The sequence below is a fragment of the Anomaloglossus baeobatrachus genome, chromosome 1, assembly GCF_048569485.1.
Source record: "Anomaloglossus baeobatrachus isolate aAnoBae1 chromosome 1, aAnoBae1.hap1, whole genome shotgun sequence".
NCBI lineage: Eukaryota > Metazoa > Chordata > Amphibia > Anura > Aromobatidae > Anomaloglossus > Anomaloglossus baeobatrachus.
The window spans coordinates 897,099,132-897,117,865 of NC_134353.1; the positions used below are offsets into that span (position 1 = coordinate 897,099,132).

The following is an 18,734-nucleotide window of genomic DNA, read 5'->3' on the forward strand; positions in this document are numbered from 1 at the left end:
GCAATACAATTCGTTAAATCTCTGTGTCGTCCCTGAATGATTTCAATTTTGCTAGCGTGTCTTGGTATTCCCAACCGTCTCGTCTCCCCCTCCCGCCAGAGCCCCCTCCTAGGTGATTCTCAGTTTACCCAGGCTGTCCTGGATATCGCTCAGGATATACCACTCCGAGTGAACAAAAGGTGCCATCAGGTTAATTATTTCTCCCTGTGTGAATTGGCTTTCAATAAAATGTCTCCATCTCACAAAAAACTTGGCTGTCAACCCATCTTTATCCCTCTCCGCTTCTAGTTTTTCCCACTTCAGAAGGTTGTGTAGTTCGCCCAAAACCTCCTTTATGGATGGGCCCTCCCTTTGAATCCAGTGTTTTAAGATGCAACGCTTAGCTATCATGGCTATGTCATGCGTTATTGCGTATTTCCTCTTTTCCTGCGTGCTCAGTCCTCCTCCTACTCCTCCCTCAAAGGAGTGGAAAATCCACACCATTAAGTCTAGTTTGCTGAAAATTCCCCATGTTGACTGGGCAAATAGTCTGACTTGGTTCCAGAACCTAGCGATTGTCTCACATTCCCATAGCCCATGCAGCATATCCGTTTTTTCTTTTTGACACTTAGGACACCACCTATCCCTACCTGGTATGTTGAAACCTATAATGGCCCTATGTAGAATTCTGAATTGAGTGTCTCTCCATCTCTCATTGGTAATATGTTTCCGCACTTGTACCCATCCTCTCAGTATATCATCCACCACTTCTTCCCTTCCCAATTGTTTCCCCCACGCTTTTAAAGTCCGACTATCCTCCCGTGAGATAAGCACCCCCCTTAGCGATCGATAAATTTTAGAGACATTTATACTTGTTACATCACATTCCAGTAACTCATCAATCGAACTTCTGTTCAGCTCTCTTCCAACCACACCCAGGTCTCCTATTATTCCATGTTTCAATTGTTCATACTGGATGACATGTGAGCTATTAAGGTTGTACTTATCCAACACTTCCCGACCTGTCATCCACCTCCTGTCCTCCACATTCATAACATCTATCATTCTCCTGACTCCCCTCTCTTTCCATCTAGTAAATAGCTTGTTTTCTCGTCCCAGGGGAAAATTTGGGAATGTCCAGGGGTTCAAGTACTTGGACACTTTCCATGAGAGCCCCAGTTTTTTCCTTACCGACTTCCATGTTAGCATGGTGTCTCGGAATATAATTGAGTTCCTTATGTGCCCTTCAACCCTGGATAGTGGGGAGTGCAGAATGGACGTCAGATCCCACGGTGACGCATATTTAGTTTCCATCGCATGATCTGAGTGCCTACTCGTTCCTCTCACCCAATCAATTACATGCCTCATGATACATACAAGATTATACCCTTGGACATCTGGAAAGTTTAGACCTCCCTCCTCTGCTGACTTCATCAGCGTACGCAGCTTTATTCTGGGTTTCCTTCCCCTCCACAGAAATTCTGTATACGCGGAGTTGAGCTTATTCACATCCTTTAGTTTTAGCAATAGCGGGATTGTCTGGAAGGGATACAGCAGCCTAGGAAAGCTCATCATTTTTATCAGGTGGCATCTTGCCAGTAATGGAAGTGGCAGACCTTTCCATCCCTTTAATTGAACTATAATTTTCCTGATTAGCGGTCCATAATTCAAGTTATAGATTGTTTCCACCGATCTTCCTATATGCACTCCCAGGTATTTAATTGAAGATTGTGCTATAGGAATTCCACATAGACAGCCATCCCTTATTTGTCCCCCCATTGTCCCATGATGCCCCTTTAGGAACATGATCTCGCATTTTTTTTTGTTCAGTTTGAAACCGGAGAATGAGCCAAATTTTTCAATCAAGGCAAGAGTCTGTGGCAAATCCGCACCGGGGTCCCCCATATAAAGTATGATGTCATCAGCAAAAAGCGCTGTCTTTACTTCTGAACCCCTTATCTTGATTCCTTTAAAGCTATTTTGTCCCTGTAGTATTCTTGACAATGGCTCGATTGCCAGGTTGAATAAAAGAGGAGATAATGGGCAGCCCTGTCTTGTTCCCTTCATCAAAGGGAACACGTCTGATAGAAAGCCCGGAGTGTGTACCCTAGCTCCCGAGTTGGCATAAAGGTTTCTAATGTAAAGTCTCATCTTGCCTACAATCCCTATGGCCTCCATTACCCTGTCTAACCACCCCCAATTTACATTATCAAACGCTTTTTCTGCGTCAAGTGTAACTAGGGCAGGTCTAGCCCCTCCCTCAGTGAGACCCAGTCTAACCGCGTCTACCACTAGAATTGTCTTTCGGATATTGGTAACGGCATTTCTCCCCTTAATAAACCCCACCTGGTGATTCGTAATGATCCTAGGTAAGATCTCGGCCAGTCTATTAGCCATGATCTTGGACATAATTTTTAAATCCTGATTTATGAGCGATATAGGTCTATAACTAGAGGGATCATCCAGGTCCTTGGTTCCCTTGGGGAGTAATTTAATATATGCTATGTTGGAATTTTTGGGTATTTCCGCCCCTCCCAGGAAAGCATTAAAGACGGAGGTTAGATCCGGCGAGATCAGATCCTTCAGAGCCTTATAGAATTCACTATTGAAACCGTCAGGTCCCGGTGCCTTGTTGGTGTTAAGCTCCCCAATTGTTCTCGTCACCTCCTCTACTGTGATATCTGCGTTTAAGGCACTCAAATCTTCCTCCGTCAAGCTAGGCATTTGGGCTTGTCTTAGCCACTCTGCCTCATCAGTCATGTCGTTATTCCCTGACCCATATAGTTTTCTATAGTAATCTCCCAACAGTTTATTAATGTCCTTAGGATCCGTAGTCACCTCTCCCCCCTTTGTTTTCAGTTTAGAGATCACTGTCATCTTTCTGCTGCCCCTTGCCAGATTGGCCAACATCCTTCCCGCCTTGTTGCCAAACCTATGTAAGTCAACCTCCTTGTGCGACCAGAATAGTTGTTCCTTTTTTTTGGCCCATTCGTCAAATCCCTCTTTTGCCTCCAGCCATCTGCCTTTTGTCATAGGAGATCTATTTGTCACATAATTTGTATATGCTACCCGTACTGCTTCACTATGGAAATTATAATTCTCATTGGTTTTCCGTTTGATCATGGCTGCGTACCCCACCAGACGGCCCCTTAGGACCGCTTTTGCCGTTTCCCAAAATATCACTGGGGACTCTCTATGTTCCTTATTGTCCTCTGCGAATTCTCCCCACCACTCCTGTAGCACCTTATGGAAATTATCTTGCCTGAGAAGGAACGATGGGAATCTCCATATGATATCTGTACCTCTCCTGAATTTCTCTCTAATGCCCAATCTCACCGGACTATGATCAGAGATCACCATATTCTCTATCACACAATCTTGCGTTCCACTCAGTAAGTCTTGCGAGATCCAGAACTGATCAATACGTGACCAGCTATCATGAGGGTGAGAGAAGTGTGTATACTCTCTGTCATGTGGGTGAGTTAGTCTCCAGATGTCTTTCAGTCCTACGTCTTCTAATGTTACATCCCTATTGTCTAAACTCCTGCCCACATTAGCTGTCCCCTCCTCGCCCCTCCTCCTATCTTCAGCTGAGTCTGGGACCGTGTTAAAATCGCCTCCCACTATAATGTTAGCCTCCCCATCTGCTAATATGGTGGCCTTTATGTCATCATGAAATGTGATTTGTTGTGAATTTGGGCCATAGACATTATAAATACTGAGTTTACCCGCTGGACTAACGATTGTTAAGTGCTGCCACCTTCCATGGTCGTCTGCCTCATGTGCCACTACCTCATGACTGAATTGTTTATTTATTAGGATCATAGTGCCCGCTTTTCTACCTTGTGCCGCTGCCCCGTAAACGGTGCCCACCCAATGTTTCTTCATGCGGAAAAAGTCCTCCCCCCCAAGTGGGTTTCCTGTAATAAGGCAATGTCTGTCTTTAGTCTTTTCAGATGTCTCAATATCATTGCTCGTTTGTTAGGTGATCTCAGCCCTTTAACATTCCACGTAGTTATCTGTATCATGTTTACCTGTGTATTCTGCTTTTACTACTCCCTCCCCTATGGGCCCCTGCATCAAGGAAGACGAGATGTTCGACACTAGAATCACAGTTGGTACCACAAAATCGACACTCCCTTTCCCCACCTTGCAAATATAACAAATACAACAAAAAGCATGTAACTGTAAAACATATTTTCCCTTCCGAGAAATCCACGGCGCTTCCCGCCACGTTGGTGAGCTCCCCTATTCCTAGCCAAAATATGTAGCTCCCTAATCACCCCCCAAAAAATATATGTTCTATCCCCGGACTAACTTGAATAAGCCTTTGAAAATTATGCAAAAATTAGCACAGTATGTCAAAACCTCAGCAAGATTCTCCAGTCCTACTTATCTCTGACTCCAGGTAGCCATCAGTCCGCCCAGAACAGGCCCACTTCATTTGAATTTGGATGATGTTCCTGGACAAAGGAGAAAAAGAAAAAAAAGACCAAGGGGAGAGAAGATGGAGAAAGAAAGAAGAAGAACAAAAAAAAAAAAAAAAAAGAGAGGGGGGGGGAAGAGGACCCAGACTTTGGGATGTTTTCCGCTCTTTTCTCCCTTCCCCCTCCTCCTCTCACCTCCCCAACCCTCTCTCCGTAATGCATCCTCCTCAACGCCTCTCCCTGTTTGGGAAGAGAAAAAAAAAAAAAAAAGGGCAAAAAAAGGAAAAACAATGAGCGAGTTCCAGTTCAGGTATCATGGTTTCTCTCCAAGGGTTGGTTCCTGTGTTCCAGGCAAGAATTATGCTGTCGACCCGGGCTTGGCCTCCTTTCCTCCCTGGTCTCGACTTGCTTTTGTCCCCCAAGACGTCCCACATCTCTTCCTGAGCTTGTGGGGGATCCTCTTCTATTATTCCCTTTTCCACTAGCTCCTTTTTCTTGCCTTTCTGACCTAGTCTTGTTGAGCTCTGCCATGAGAATGTTTTCTGCTTCTTTGTAGTCCTTGTAGTATACAAACGAGCCATTGGGGTTTCTAACTTTCAGTGTAGCAGGGTATAATAGCTGGCACTTTACTTTTTTGTTGTACAGAAATGAGCAAATTTTGGTAAATTCTTTTCTCCTTCTGGATACTTCCGCTGAATAATCCCCAAAAATTAGCAGTCTGTTGCCTTGATATTGTAGTGGACGCTTTCGTTCTCTAAAAGGCCCTCAATATTTCCTCCTTATGCTTATAATCAAGGTACTTGACAATCACCTGTCTGGCTCTTATCGGGGTATTCTTGTTTGAGTTGTGGCCCTCTCCCTTATTCGCCTCCTGGTGTCTCAGTGGACCCACTCTGTGGGCTCTTTCAACTCTGAATTTCGCCTTTATGCCCAGGGCCTGCGGTAGCTCCAACTCGCATATATTATCCAACTGTCCAATCGACACAGACTCTGGCAACCCGACTATACGTAGGTTGTTTCGTCTCGATCTGTTTTCCAAATCGTCCGCTTTATCCTTCAAGTATTCATTAGATTTTGCTAGAGCTGCTATTTGTGCTTGCATAGCCAGTATTGTCTCCTCGGAGTCAGATATTCTCTGCTCTGATTCTGCCAGTCTAGAGGCATGGGCATTTATCTGTTTTTGCATATTAGCTAATGATGTTTGTATGGCTGCCTCAATAGCCACTTTAACCTCTTTTGACAAGTGTGATGTCACTTCTTCAGCCAGTTTTTTATAGTCCACATTAAGCTTTTGTGTGTACTTGTCTTGGCCTGCAGGTGGTGCTGTTTTCTTAGTTCTCTTTGTCTGGACTGGGCCACCACCTCCATCCCCCAATAACTTGCAGGCTTGTGATGTTGGTGTAGTAGGCTGCTTTTTGTTTCCTTTGGAAGGGGTACTATGAATTCTTGCATTTGACTTCCTGTGAGTCTGAGTGGGATTAATCTCCCTGTGCTGTTTGTCAGTTTCATCCTCCAACATTGCTGTGTCTCTGAGCTGCCCTGCTTTGTCTGCATCCTCTCTCCCCTCTGCCTCCATATCCCCTTCATCCTCCCATTGCGATCCACCGTCATCAGTCCCCTGCATCCACCTCTCTCCTGCTGTGTCCTCCTGTGACTCCTCGCTCATATCTTCCTTATCTCCTGTCTCCTCGCTCATATCTCCCTTATCTCTCCTCTTCCAGCTCTGTGTTTGCTTTTCTGTGTCTCGCGCCATGCGTTCAGGCTCCTCCCCCATCAGGCTCGGCACCATTATCTTATCTTCTCCCCTGTCCATATCAAGGCTTCTCCAGGCTGCCTCACCGCTCCCAGCACTTCTCAGGAGGTACCGTTCCATAGCTGTCTGCTTTAGGTAACCTCCTGTGCTGCTCTCTGTTTGGTGGCTCGTCCGGGGGGGGTCTGTTTTTAGTCGGTTTCTGTGAGGGGTGGCAGGAGCTTCTCCTCTAAGCTTCCACCTCAGCCAGGACAGGAACCGGAAGTCGCTGAAACAGTTTTAAGATACGGTCCTGGCATTTGCTGGTCCTTCTTGGGCGCCCTGGAACCTTTTTGGCAACAATAGAAGCTCTCTCCTTGAAGTGATGCGATAGATTGTTGACTGAGGTGCAATCTTTGTAGCTGCGATACTCTTCCCTGTTAGGCCATTTTTGTGCAGAGCAATGATGGCTGCACGTGTTTCTTTAGAGATAACCATGGTTAACTAAATAGAAACAATGATACCAAGCACCAGCCTCCTTTTAAAGTGTCCAGTGGTGTCATTCTTACTTAATCATGACTGATTGATCGCCAGCCCTGTCCTCATCAACACCTACACCTGTTAATGGAACAATCACTAAAACAATGTTAGCTGCTCCTTTTAAGGCTGGAATGCAATGATGTTGAAATGTGTTTTGGGGGTTAAAGTTCATTTTCTTAGCCAATATTGACTTTGCAAGTAATTGCTGTTAAGCTGATCACTCATTATGACACTCTGGAGTGAAGGGAATTTTGTTTACTTACCGTAAATTCCTTTTCTTCTAGCTCCTATTGGGAGACCCAGACAATTGGGTGTATAGCTTCTGCCTCCGGAGGCCACACAAAGTATTACACTCAAAAGTGTAACCCCTCCCCTCTGCCTATACACCCTCCCGTGCCTCACGGGCTCCTCAGTTTTGGTGCAAAAGCAGGAAGGAGGAAACTTATAATTGGTTTAAGGTAAATTCAATCCGAAGGATGTTCGGAGAACTGAAAACCATGAAACAATTGAACATGAACAACATGTGTACACAAAAGAACAACTAGCCCGAAGGGAACAGGGGCGGGTGCTGGGTCTCCCAATAGGAGCTAGAAGAAAAGGAATTTACGGTAAGTAAACAAAATTCCCTTCTTCTTTGTCGCTCCATTGGGAGACCCAGACAATTGGGACGTCCAAAAGCAGTCCCTGGGTGGGTAAAAGAATACCTCGATAACAAGAGCCGACACGACTCCCTCTTACAGGTGGGCCACCGCCGCCTGAAGGACCTGCCTACCTAGACTGGCATCTGCCGAAGCATAGGCATGCACTTGATAGTGCTTTGTGAAAGTGTGCAGACTAGACCACGTAGCTGCCTGACACACCTGCTGCGCCGTCGCCCGGTGCCGCAATGCCCAGGACGCCCCTACGGCTCTGGTAGAATGGGCTTTCAGCCCCGAAGGAATCGGAAGCCCCGAAGAACGGTAAGCTTCAAGAATCGGTTCCTTGATCCACCGAGCCAAGGTTGACCTGGAAGCTTGCGAACCCTTACGCTGACCAACCACAAAGACAAAAAGCGCATCTGAACGACGCAGGGGCGCTGTGCGAGACACGTAGAAACGGAATGCTCTCACTAAATCTAATGAGTGCAAATCCTTTTCAAAGCGGTGAATTGGATTAGGGCAAAATGAAGGTAAGGTGATATCCTGATTGAGATGAAAAGGCGATACCACCTTAGGGAGAAATTCCGGAACAGGACGGAGAACCACCTTATCCTGGTGAAAAACCAGGAAGGGGGCTTTGCATGACAGTGCTGCAAGCTCCGACACTCTACGGAGAGAAGTAACTGCTACTAGAAATGCCACTTTCTGCGAAAGACGTGATAAGGAGACATCACGCAGCGGCTCAAAGGGCGGTTTCTGAAGAGCTGTCAGCACCCTGTTAAGGTCCCAGTGTTCAAGCGGGCGCTTGTAAGGTGGGACTATGTGGCAAACTCCCTGCAGGAACGTGCGGACCTGCGGAAGCTTGGCCAGGCGCTTTTGAAAGAATATTGAGAGTGCCGATACTTGCCCTTTGAGAGAACTAAGTGACAACCCCTTATCCATTCCGGATTGAAGGAAGGAAAGAAAAGTGGGTAAGGCAAAAGGCCAGGGAGAAAGACCTTTATCAGAACACCAGGACAAGAAAATCCGCCAAGTCCTGTGATAGATCTTGGCGGACGTCGGTTTCCTGGCCTGTCTCATAGTGGCAATGACATCCTGAGACAGCCCTGAAGCCGCTAGGAGCCAGGACTCAATGGCCACACAGTCAGGTTGAGGGCCGCAGAATTCAGATGGAAAAACGGCCCTTGCGACAGCAAGTCTGGGCGGTCTGGCAGCACCCACGGCTGACCCACCGTGAGATGCCACAGATCCGGGTACCATGACCACCTCGACCAGTCTGGAGCGACGAGAATGGCGCAACGGCAGTCGGACCTGATCTTGCGTAGTACTCTGGGCAGCATTGCCAGAGGAGGAAATACATAAGGTAGTCGAAACTGCGACCAATCCTGAACTAGTGCGTCCGCCGCCAGAGCTCTGTGATCCTGAGATCGTGCCATGAAGGTCGGGACCTTGTTGTTGTGCCGTGACGCCATGAGATCGACGTCCGGCGTTCCCCAGCGGCGACAGATCTCTCGAAACACCTCTGGGTGCAGGGACCATTCCCCCGCATCCATGCCCTGACGACTGAGAAAATCTGCTTCCCAGTTTTCTACGCCCGGTATGTGAACTGCTGAGATGGTGGATGCTGTGGCTTCCACCCACTGCAGAATTCGCCGGACTTCTTGGAAGGCTTGACGACTCCGCGTGCCGCCTTGGTGGTTGATGTATGCGACGGCAGTGGCGTTGTCCGACTGGATACGGATCTGCCTGCCCTCCAGCAGCTGCTGGAAAGCCACTAGGGCCAGATACACTGCCCTTATCTCCAGGACATTGATCTGAAGGGAAGACTCTATCGGAGTCCAGGTTCCCTGAGCCCTGTGATGGAGGAACACCGCTCCCCACCCTGACAGGCTCGCGTCCGTGGTGACCACAGCCCAGGTTGGGGGCAGGAAGGATTTTCCCTGTGAAAGAGAAGTGGGAAGAAGCCACCACTGAAGGGACGTCTTTGTTGCAAGGGAAAGAGAGACGTTCTTGTCGAGAGAGTTCGACCTCCTGTCCCATTTGCGGAGAATGTCCCACTGGAGTGGTCGCAGATGGAATTGCGCGAAGGGCACTGCCTCCATCGCTGCTACCATCTTCCCCAGGAAGTGCATGAGACGTCTCAAGGGGTGAGACTGAGTCTGAATCAGAGATTGCACCCCTGCCTGCAGTGACAGCTGTTTGTCTAGTGGTAGCTTGACTACCGCTGACTGTGTATGAAACTCCATCCCTAGATAGGTCAGAGATTGGGTCGGTGTCAACTTGGATTTTGGGAAGTTGATGAGCCACCCGAACTGCTGGAGGGTCTCCAGAACGACGGTAAGGCTGTGTTGACATGCCGCCCGAGAAGGTGCCCTGACTAGGAGATCGTCCAAGTAAGGAATCACCGAGTGCCCCTGAGAATGCAGGATTGCCACAACGGATGCCATGACTTTGGTGAAAACCCGTGGGGCTGTCGCCAGGCCGAAGGGTAAAGCCACGAACTGAAGGTGTTCGTCCCCTATGGCGAAACGCAAAAAGCGTTGATGTTCTGGTGCGATCGGCACATGGAGATAGGCATCCTTGATGTTGATCGATGCGAGGAAGTCTCCTTGTGACATCGAGGCGATGACCGAGCGGAGAGATTCCATCCGGAATCGTCTGGTGCTCACGTGTTTGTTGAGCAATTTGAGGTCCAGAACGGGACGGAATGATCCGTCCTTCTTTGGTACCACGAATAAGTTGGAGTAAAAACTGCGACCCTGTTCCTGAGTGGGAACGGGGGTCACGACGCCTTCTTTTTTCAGAGCGTCCACTGCTTGAAAGAGTGCGTCTGCTCGCGCGGGGGGCGGGGAGGTTCTGAAGAAACGAGTCGGAGGACGAGAGCTGAACTCTATCCTGTAACCGTGAGACAGGATGTCTCTCACCCATCGGTCTTGAACATGTGGCCACCAGGCGTCGCGAAAGCGGGAGAGCCTGCCACCGACCGAGGATGCGGTTCGGGGATGCCGTGAGTCATGAGGAGGCCGCCTTGGAAGCAGTGCCTCCGGCGGTCTTTTGGGGGCGTGACTTAGACCGCCACGCATAGGAGTTCCTCTGGCCTTTGTCCTGTCTATTGGACGAAGAGGACTGTGGCTTGGCGGAGGGACGAAAGGACCGAAACCTCGATTTGTATTTTTCGCTGCTGAGGTCTCTTAGGTTTGGACTGGGGTAAGGAGGAGTCCTTTCCCTTGGATTCCTTAATAATCTCATCCAATCGTTCGCCAAACAATCTCTCGCCAGAAAACGGCAAACCGGTTAAGAACCTCTTGGAAGCAGAGTCTGCCTTCCATTCGCGCAGCCACATGGCCCTGCGGACTGCAACAGAATTAGCGGATGCCACCGCTGTACGGCTAGCAGAGTCTAGGACTGCGTTCATGGCGTAGGAAGAAAACGCCGACGCCTGAGAGGTTAAAGATGCAACCTGCGGGGCAGACGTACGTGTGACCGCATTAATCTCAGCCAGACAAGCTGAGATTGCTTGGAGTGCCCACACGGCTGCAAAAGCCGGGGCAAAAGACGCTCCCGTGGCCTCATAGATGGATTTCACCAGGAGTTCTATCTGCCTGTCAGTGGCATCTTTTAATGATGAGCCATCTGCAACCGAAACCACGGATCTAGCCGCCAATCTGGAGACTGGGGGATCTACCTTAGGACATTGAGCCCAACCCTTAACTACGTCAGCGGGGAAGGGGTAACGTGTCTCAGTAAGGCGCTTAGTAAAGCGCTTGTCCGGAACCGCTCTGGGCTTCTGGACAGCATCTCTGAAGTTAGAGTGATCAAAAAATGCACTCCGTATACGTTTGGGAAACCGAAACTGGTGTTTCTCCTGCTGAGAGGCAGACTCCTCTATAGGTGGAGGCGGTGGAGATAGATCCAACACCTGATTGATGGACGAGATAAGATCATTTACTAAGGCGTCCCCTTCAGGTGTATCAAGATTGAGAGCAACATCAGGGTCCGAGCCCTGAGCTGCGACCTCCGCCTCGTCCTCTAGAGAGTCCTCAAGCTGGGAACCCGAGCAGCGTGAGGAAGTCGGGGATGATTCCAAGCGAGCCCGCTTAGCTGGTCTGGGACTGTGGTCCGTGGAGGAGTCCTCCAAGTGAGACCTGGGGCCCACCCCGGCCGGGGTGTACCCAGAGGGACCTGGAGGTGCCGATGTAACCGGGTCCGGGGCCTGTGTAAGGACCGGTCTGGACTGCAGGGCTTCCAGCAACTTGGCAGACCATTTGTCCATAGACTGAGCCATGGATTGTGAGAGTGACTCTGAGAGCTTGTCAGCAAAAACTGCAAACTCAGTCGCTGCCACCTGGACAGTAGAAACAGGGGGGTCTGCCTGAGCCGAGGGGCCCACTAGTGACCGAGGCTCCGGCTGAGCAAGCGTAACAGGGGTCGAGCATTGCTCACAGTGAGGGTAGGTGGAACCCGCAGGTAACATGGCCCTACAAGAGGTACATGTCGCAAAAAAATCCTGTGCTTTAGTGCCCTTGCTCCTTGTGACCGACATGCTGTTGTGTCCTAGGAGCGTGATCACTGAGGGTATGCAGAAAAAAGGGTATACAGCCCGGCCGAACAGAAAGGTATATATATACGTATCTATACCGGCACCAGAGGGGACCAACACCGAGTGACCGGTGCGGCTTACCGACCGCTAAAAAGCGGGGTGTGTGCGCTCCAGATTCCCTGCCTGGTCTCCCAGAGCTGCAGATCTGTTCTGTGTGATTCTCCACCGGCAGAATGTCCTAAAGATGGCTGCCGGAGCTCTCAGGGGAGGAGTAAAGCCGTGGGCGGCGTTAGGAAAAGTGCGGGAATCTGGGGTCCCCACAGTGATCAGTGAGGGGGGAGGAAGCATACAGGATGCCCCGGCCCTCACATCCGACGTCAGGTCGGCTGTCCCGCCCCTATCTCTGATAGACAGGCCCGGGGGCGGGAGTTTTCCACTAGGCCGCGATGAAGCCGGGGACTAAATTTAATACCGCGGCCGACAAGCAGGCGCGGTCGGCGCGGTAGTCCCCGGTCTTCACAATTGAGCAGACAGTTGCGGCGTCCGGAAACCAGGCGCTCCATACACAGTCCCCATGGGGACACAGAGTACCTCGTGGATGCAGGGCCCTGTCCCTGAAGATAGATAAGCTCCTGTCCAGCAGATTCCCTCAGGGGCTGCGGAGGGAGCACGGTCCCAGCACCTGGATGACCGCTTCGGATCCCACTTCTACCAGAGCCCTCAGGGATGGAGAAGGAAACACGGCATGAGGCTCCGGCCGTCGTACCCGCAATGGGTACCTCAACCTTAACAGCACCGCCGACATAGTGGGGTGAGAAGGGAGCATGCCTGGGGCCCCTCTTTTCTTCCAACCGATACAATCAGCAGCTGCTGCTGACTAAAATGGAGATGTGTGAGTGGATGTGTGCCTCCTTCCACACAAAGCATAAAACTGAGGAGCCCGTGAGGCACGGGAGGGTGTATAGGCAGAGGGGAGGGGTTACACTTTTGAGTGTAATACTTTGTGTGGCCTCCGGAGGCAGAAGCTATACACCCAATTGTCTGGGTCTCCCAATGGAGCGACAAAGAAATATGCAAATTGCCATTAGAAAAACTTAAGCAATAGACTTTGTAAAAATTAATATTTGTAGCATTCTCAAAACTTTTGGCCATGACTGTATAAACGAAATTTCATAACATATCATCCACAATGTTTTTCACTGTCATAACGATAAATACGCTGCATATATAGATACCCTCATCACCCCCAAATCATTTCCGGTGAGACCATAACAGTACATAAACAGACCAGACATGTTACAATAAAGATCTTTATTGAGGGCTGAGCTATGTGGTCAGTGACGATGGCACGTACGATAACGAGTCTACATTATATTCTCACCCTTTACACCTACTGTACAGTTGCCTGCCACATGGCAGCCGTTGCGCTGTACAGGCAGCACCGGAGGAAGCCGCGATCTTGGCAGGAGCAGCAATGAACACTACATGCCCAGGGGAGGGGTTGGGGGCTTCTCATAGCTGTACATTATAGATTACAGAGGAGTGGGGCGTATTGTAGAGCCCCCGGGCGGTCGCGCTGGGAGTAATTACACGGTATAATACAACAATAGAAGTAACGATCTCCGTCCTCATCGTGTCTTGTTCTTCTCACCCATAATGGAGCTGATGATGAATACGGACACATCATCTCCAAATTAGTGCAAAATATAACATTAAAAAAAAAAACCTAGCCACCTTTCATCCATAAGAAACCGGTGTTGGTTGCGGAGCACCAGCCGAGTGATATATGGCACATTAATAGTTCTCGTAACACTTCCTCCCTTACAGGTGCATTCTGCCCTACAGGCTAAAGTACTATACCGCCAAACTATGCACAGGTCTTTAATATATAAAAAATTAGCGGTGAAAATATTAAAAAGAAAATGGACGTCTTGCAACGCCGCGCCTTCTTCAACATAAAATAATGTGAGCTTAAAAAACTGACGAGTTCTTCAAATGTGGGACATAAAATAAAAGACAAACTGCATATTGCAAGGTGATAAAAAAAAGATGGCAGATGAGGCTGGGCTCCGGGGCGAGTTGCTCCTGACTACGCCTTTATGGAGGACCGGACGCCACGTCTGTGAGCAGCACAGTCCGGCACCGCCGCTCCTAGTGACAGTCACGTAGATGGGACAGCGGTGGCTAGAGACGTCCGGACCCCCTCACACCTCGCCGGGCAGGACACCAGTCACTTTCTATAGATATGTACAGGACACCAGACGCCTTCTCTTATTGAAGGATTCCTGCGCCATCAGGCAATACACAAAAATAAATAATCTGCGCAGCTCGCTGTCCGCTCCTGTCCACTTGTGCAGCGTACGGGACAGGGAGCTCGAAGGCAGCAAGAGCTGTAAGAATTGGCACATAGAGAGGACGCGGTCCGCGCTCAGCTGCCCTCCTCTGTAGAGCGGGTCTCAGACTTCAGCTTAACAAACTCCCGGGCAACCTCGTCATTGGTCCTTTGGGAGAGTATGCGCAGGATGGTCAGTCCAGTGTCGTCCATGTGGACGCGGCGTCCCATCGGACACCAGCACGCACAGCTGCCCTTGTCAGCAATGTCCCGCAGCTGAACCACTGCTATTCCCAACACACGGTCTTCACGGGCAAAGCAGTAATCCTTCACACACACCTGGAGCTCGTAGCACTCCGGTCCGTCCTCGTTACCCAGAATACTGGAGAGAGAAGAATGACAGGCACGTGAGCATGGAATACAAAAATGCTGTAAACTATTTCTCCAGATAACTAACATCCTCAGTGATGTCATCAGTCTGTAGTGATTGGATAGGCTACATTCTCAGTGATGTCATCAGTCTGTAGTGATTGGATAGGCTACATTCTCAGTGATGTCATCAGTCTGTAGTGAATGGATAGGCTACATTCTCAGTGATGTCATCAGTCTGTAGTGAATGGATAGGCTACATTCTCAGTGATGTCAGCAGTCTGTAGTGAAGGAATAGTGATGTGATAACTCTCCAGTGGCTGCATTCTCTGGTTTATTAGATTTCTTATTCAAAAAAATATCGGATTGTTGGCACATTATACTTACAAGTGGAACGTTTCGTTGTACTTAGGAGCCCAGTTGTTGCTCTTTGATTTAGTAGTGAACTTTCGCTTCTTATCGCTTTGATGAGGTCCAATCATGGTGACCTCAACAAACGGCCGAAACATCCCTGTTGTCTGCCATTTCAGGTCGTTTGCTGCCACCACTGTGGGAGAAGCAGGCACAGGTTTAATAAGGTCATACCTCCTACAGACTGACGGACATATCGCTGATGTGTTTATTGATTCCCCATAGGCGGTGGGACTGAATTTGACCTCCTTTCTATGTTTGCTGCTCAGTCCAACCACCATGCTTTGCCCTGCACCACTGCTTGCTCACATTAGCTGCTGTGTATGTAAATTAATTTTTGTTACTATTCCCTCTCATTGAAAATAGGAACATTTCAAACTATCGTTTTCTGGTCACAAAAACAAGTTTTCTGCAGATTAGTAGCAATGTGCTATTGTTCTGGGGCACAAGCCGTTCAGAAATAATACTTCCAGCCAAAACCAAAAATGGGACTGGTGCAGCAAGAACACATGTCCGCTCTGCCCAGGTTGTAGATCTGTGGATGCCCGTACCTTTCACCGTCACCTTCTGCTCTCCGGTCCCCGGATGTGTGAACAGGTCTATCTGTATGGACACCTCCCCGACAGGATCATCCACGCCAGACCCTAGAGAAGAGACATCTGTGTAAAGAACTGTACAACGAGCCGGGTACATTTCTGCCCCCAGCCATTGCCACGTCCAGCTCTTAATTCTATGTGTATGGCCATCACGGACATCAGATTGTCAGCAGATCTCAACAAATATAGCTGGACCTGCCAATGGTCTGCAGATAAAAATCTCAAGCTTCTAACTTAAAGGCCCCTGTACACTGTAGAAATATTGGCGGGATTGGCTCACCGTCTAAAGTCAGCCATACACATGAGATGGCCGCGGGCTGAACAATGCTTTGGCCGATCGTTCTGCCGACAGCCATCATGGCCAACTCTCCCGTACACAGAAACGCTCGACCAGCCAAGTGATCCTGAGTTTTCTATAAGAAAACCGCCGACTGACATAATGACCGGCAGTGGGAGAACAATGCGATCGATTTCCCCCCGACCATCGGTTGCCATTGTCCCCATACACATTACATCATAGGCCAAACTTTTCGATATCGCTCTTGTTTAGCCAACATTAGTTTATGGTGTATGGGGGGGCCTTTAAGCCCACCGCACACAAGAGATGGCTGTTGGCCAAACTATTCTTCGGCCAATAGTTTGTCTGGCAGCCATCTTTTTCATATACCGGAGCGTACATTTAGCAGAGTGCTCTGGTGTTCTCTAAGTGAGCAGCGCGGTCAGACATCTCTTTATGTCAAAGAGAAGAAGATCAGCAATCTGAAATCAGACACCGGATCCTTAACTCCCCCGACAAGCATTTGTCTGGAGCCCTCATACACATTAGACAGTCGGCCGAATCTACTGATATCAATGTGTTGTATATGTGGTCTCCCGACTCTTCCCCGACAGATAATAGAGGAGGAGAGAAGGAATCAGCACGTTTAGCTGACATTCGTCTAATGTGTATGGTATCTCACGACTCTTTCCCGACAGATGATAGAGGAAGAAAGAAGGATCTGGCGTGTTTAACTGACATTTAGACTATTGTGTATGATGTCTCCTGACTCTTCCCTGACAGAGAATAGAGGAAGAGAGAAGGAAACGGTACATTTAGCTAACATTAGTCTAATGTGTATGGGGTCACCCGACTCTTCCCGACAGAGAATAGAGGAGGAGAGAAGGATCCGGTGTGTTTAGCTGACATTAGTCTAATGTGTATGGGGTCTCCCGACTCTTCCCCAACAGTGAATAGAGGAGGAGAGAAGGATCCGGCGTGTTTAGTTGACATTAGTCTATTGTGTATGGGGTCACCCGACTCTTCCCCGACAGAGAATAGAGGAGGAGAGAAGGATCCGGCGTGTTTAGCTGACATTAGTCTAATGTGCATAATGTCTCCTGACTCTTACCCGACAGAGAATAGAGGAGGAGAGAAGGATCGGGTGCGATTAGCTGACATTAGTCTAATGTGTATAGGGTCACCCGACTCTTCCCTGACAGATGATACAGGAGGAGAGAAGAATCCGGCACGTCATTTCCAACCACTGATTCTTTTATTCTGCAGAACAAAAGTCACTCCCCCCCCCCCGATGAGTCTAGCAGTGGTCCTCTGAGTTGAGGGTCCTCTATATGGAGTATAGCTGCCAGCAGCATGATTGTTCAGCTGACCGGTATGTGATATGTATGGGGGGCTTCATTCTCTTGGACAAGAGCACATTTGTGAATGGAGCACAAGACATGATGTCACCACAATGCAATATTACACGTACAGGTCACATGTATAACGAGCAGTTTCCACATATCCTCATCTCTGGCTTCTTACTGAAGACATGGCAGACAAAGGATAACATGAAAGCCGCTGGCACAAGAACAAGACGCCATCTACAACCACTACATAGGCTTATAGCCTGTACACGCGACTAAACCGTCCTATCGGGGTGGGGCAACCGGGGCTGTGCGCTGGCTACTGGGTGCCAATAGGCCTCAGCCAAATTACGTGCAGCCCCAGTGCAGCTGAGTAAGCATTTTTCCAGGTGAAATAAGGGTGGCATGCTGCTCTGTACCGTCAGATATGACACCAGCTTAACGCTTTAAGACCCCGTGGTTTACACTGGATTATCGTGTCCATCTCTGATCGGCCGGCTACATATATAGTTGGGAATAAAAATGTTTATGTTTGTGAGCACCTCACTTGTCGAGTACTGAGAATGTGATATACTCAGGAGCTGCATTCACAATTCTGCTGGTTGTTAAAAGGTTTTTCTAGGATTTGAAGAGTAAGTGTGCTCGGCTGTATTTAGTATTTCCAGACGCTGCTGTTGATGTGCAGACCCGGATAAAGCCAGGAATGCTGTAAGAGTTCAGCTCTGAAGTCTGCAGAATTCTGAGTGCAGCTCTGGAGTACAAGATAAGTAATGTAATCTGTTCAGAAAGCTATTTATGAAAATTACTGCTTAAAGGGCTCTTCCTCTATTATAGTGAAGACATATGACAAGCAGTAAGGATGGCTTCACGTATCACATTCATGATTGACCAGCCACGGATCTCTTGACCTGATCTTGGACTCAGTTATGTTTCTGGGGCCATTTAATCTGGATTAAGAGATCAGTAACCGAACATCTCATTGTGTACGCAGACCGTGATTTTCGGATTTGTGGGTGGGTGGGATGTGGAAGGGGTCTCCGACACTAGTCTATAATAGGAAAGGAGCCTGTGCGGGATTGGGTTGGTCTCTCTATACCACATACTACAACAATACCAACACACATACCCTTCTCGGGGCGAACGTCCTCATTAGCCGTATACCTAATACCCTTCCCATCATGCACTGAGAGATGAACGCAAGAGACAGCAAGAGACAGCAGGCGAGAGAAGAGGAAGAGAGAGTTATACACAGACAAAGCACACAAGTGAAGACAACGACATGCTTTACAGGGGCTGACTGGCCTCGACAGCAGACACAAGCCAAGGCCTGATTTCTTTTGTCATGTGGTTAAATACTCCGGGACGACGTTTCTTGGTTATATCTCCCTCTGGGAAAGCGGAGTGACAACCAATATGGCTGCTGATACACCTTAGATCAGCGTATCACTCAGCTTTTCCAGACTCCTGAGCGGCAAATCTTCCTGGCCACTATATCTTAAATATGCACTTTTAGTAATATTACGTTACCAGCGCCATAATCTAATACTCGA

The 18,734-nt window shown here is 48.8% G+C and overlaps 1 protein-coding gene across 4 annotated transcripts in view; it reads right to left on the minus strand.

The window, feature by feature from the left end:
- Nucleotides 1-13,145: 13,145 nt before the first annotated feature.
- UNC13B (unc-13 homolog B) overlaps nucleotides 13,146-18,734 on the minus strand; it is a 436,326-nt gene continuing 430,737 nt past the window's right edge. For all 4 annotated transcript variants that reach the window (XM_075327051.1, XM_075327042.1, XM_075327033.1 and 1 more), the window contains 3 exons: nucleotides 15,517-15,609; nucleotides 14,942-15,101; nucleotides 13,146-14,567 (listed from right to left, as the gene is read on the minus strand). In XM_075327051.1, the coding sequence (XP_075183166.1) occupies nucleotides 14,282-14,567; nucleotides 14,942-15,101; nucleotides 15,517-15,609 (539 nt within the window). In that variant the 3' untranslated portion in view covers nucleotides 13,146-14,281. The remainder of the gene's footprint in view (nucleotides 14,568-14,941; nucleotides 15,102-15,516; nucleotides 15,610-18,734) is intronic.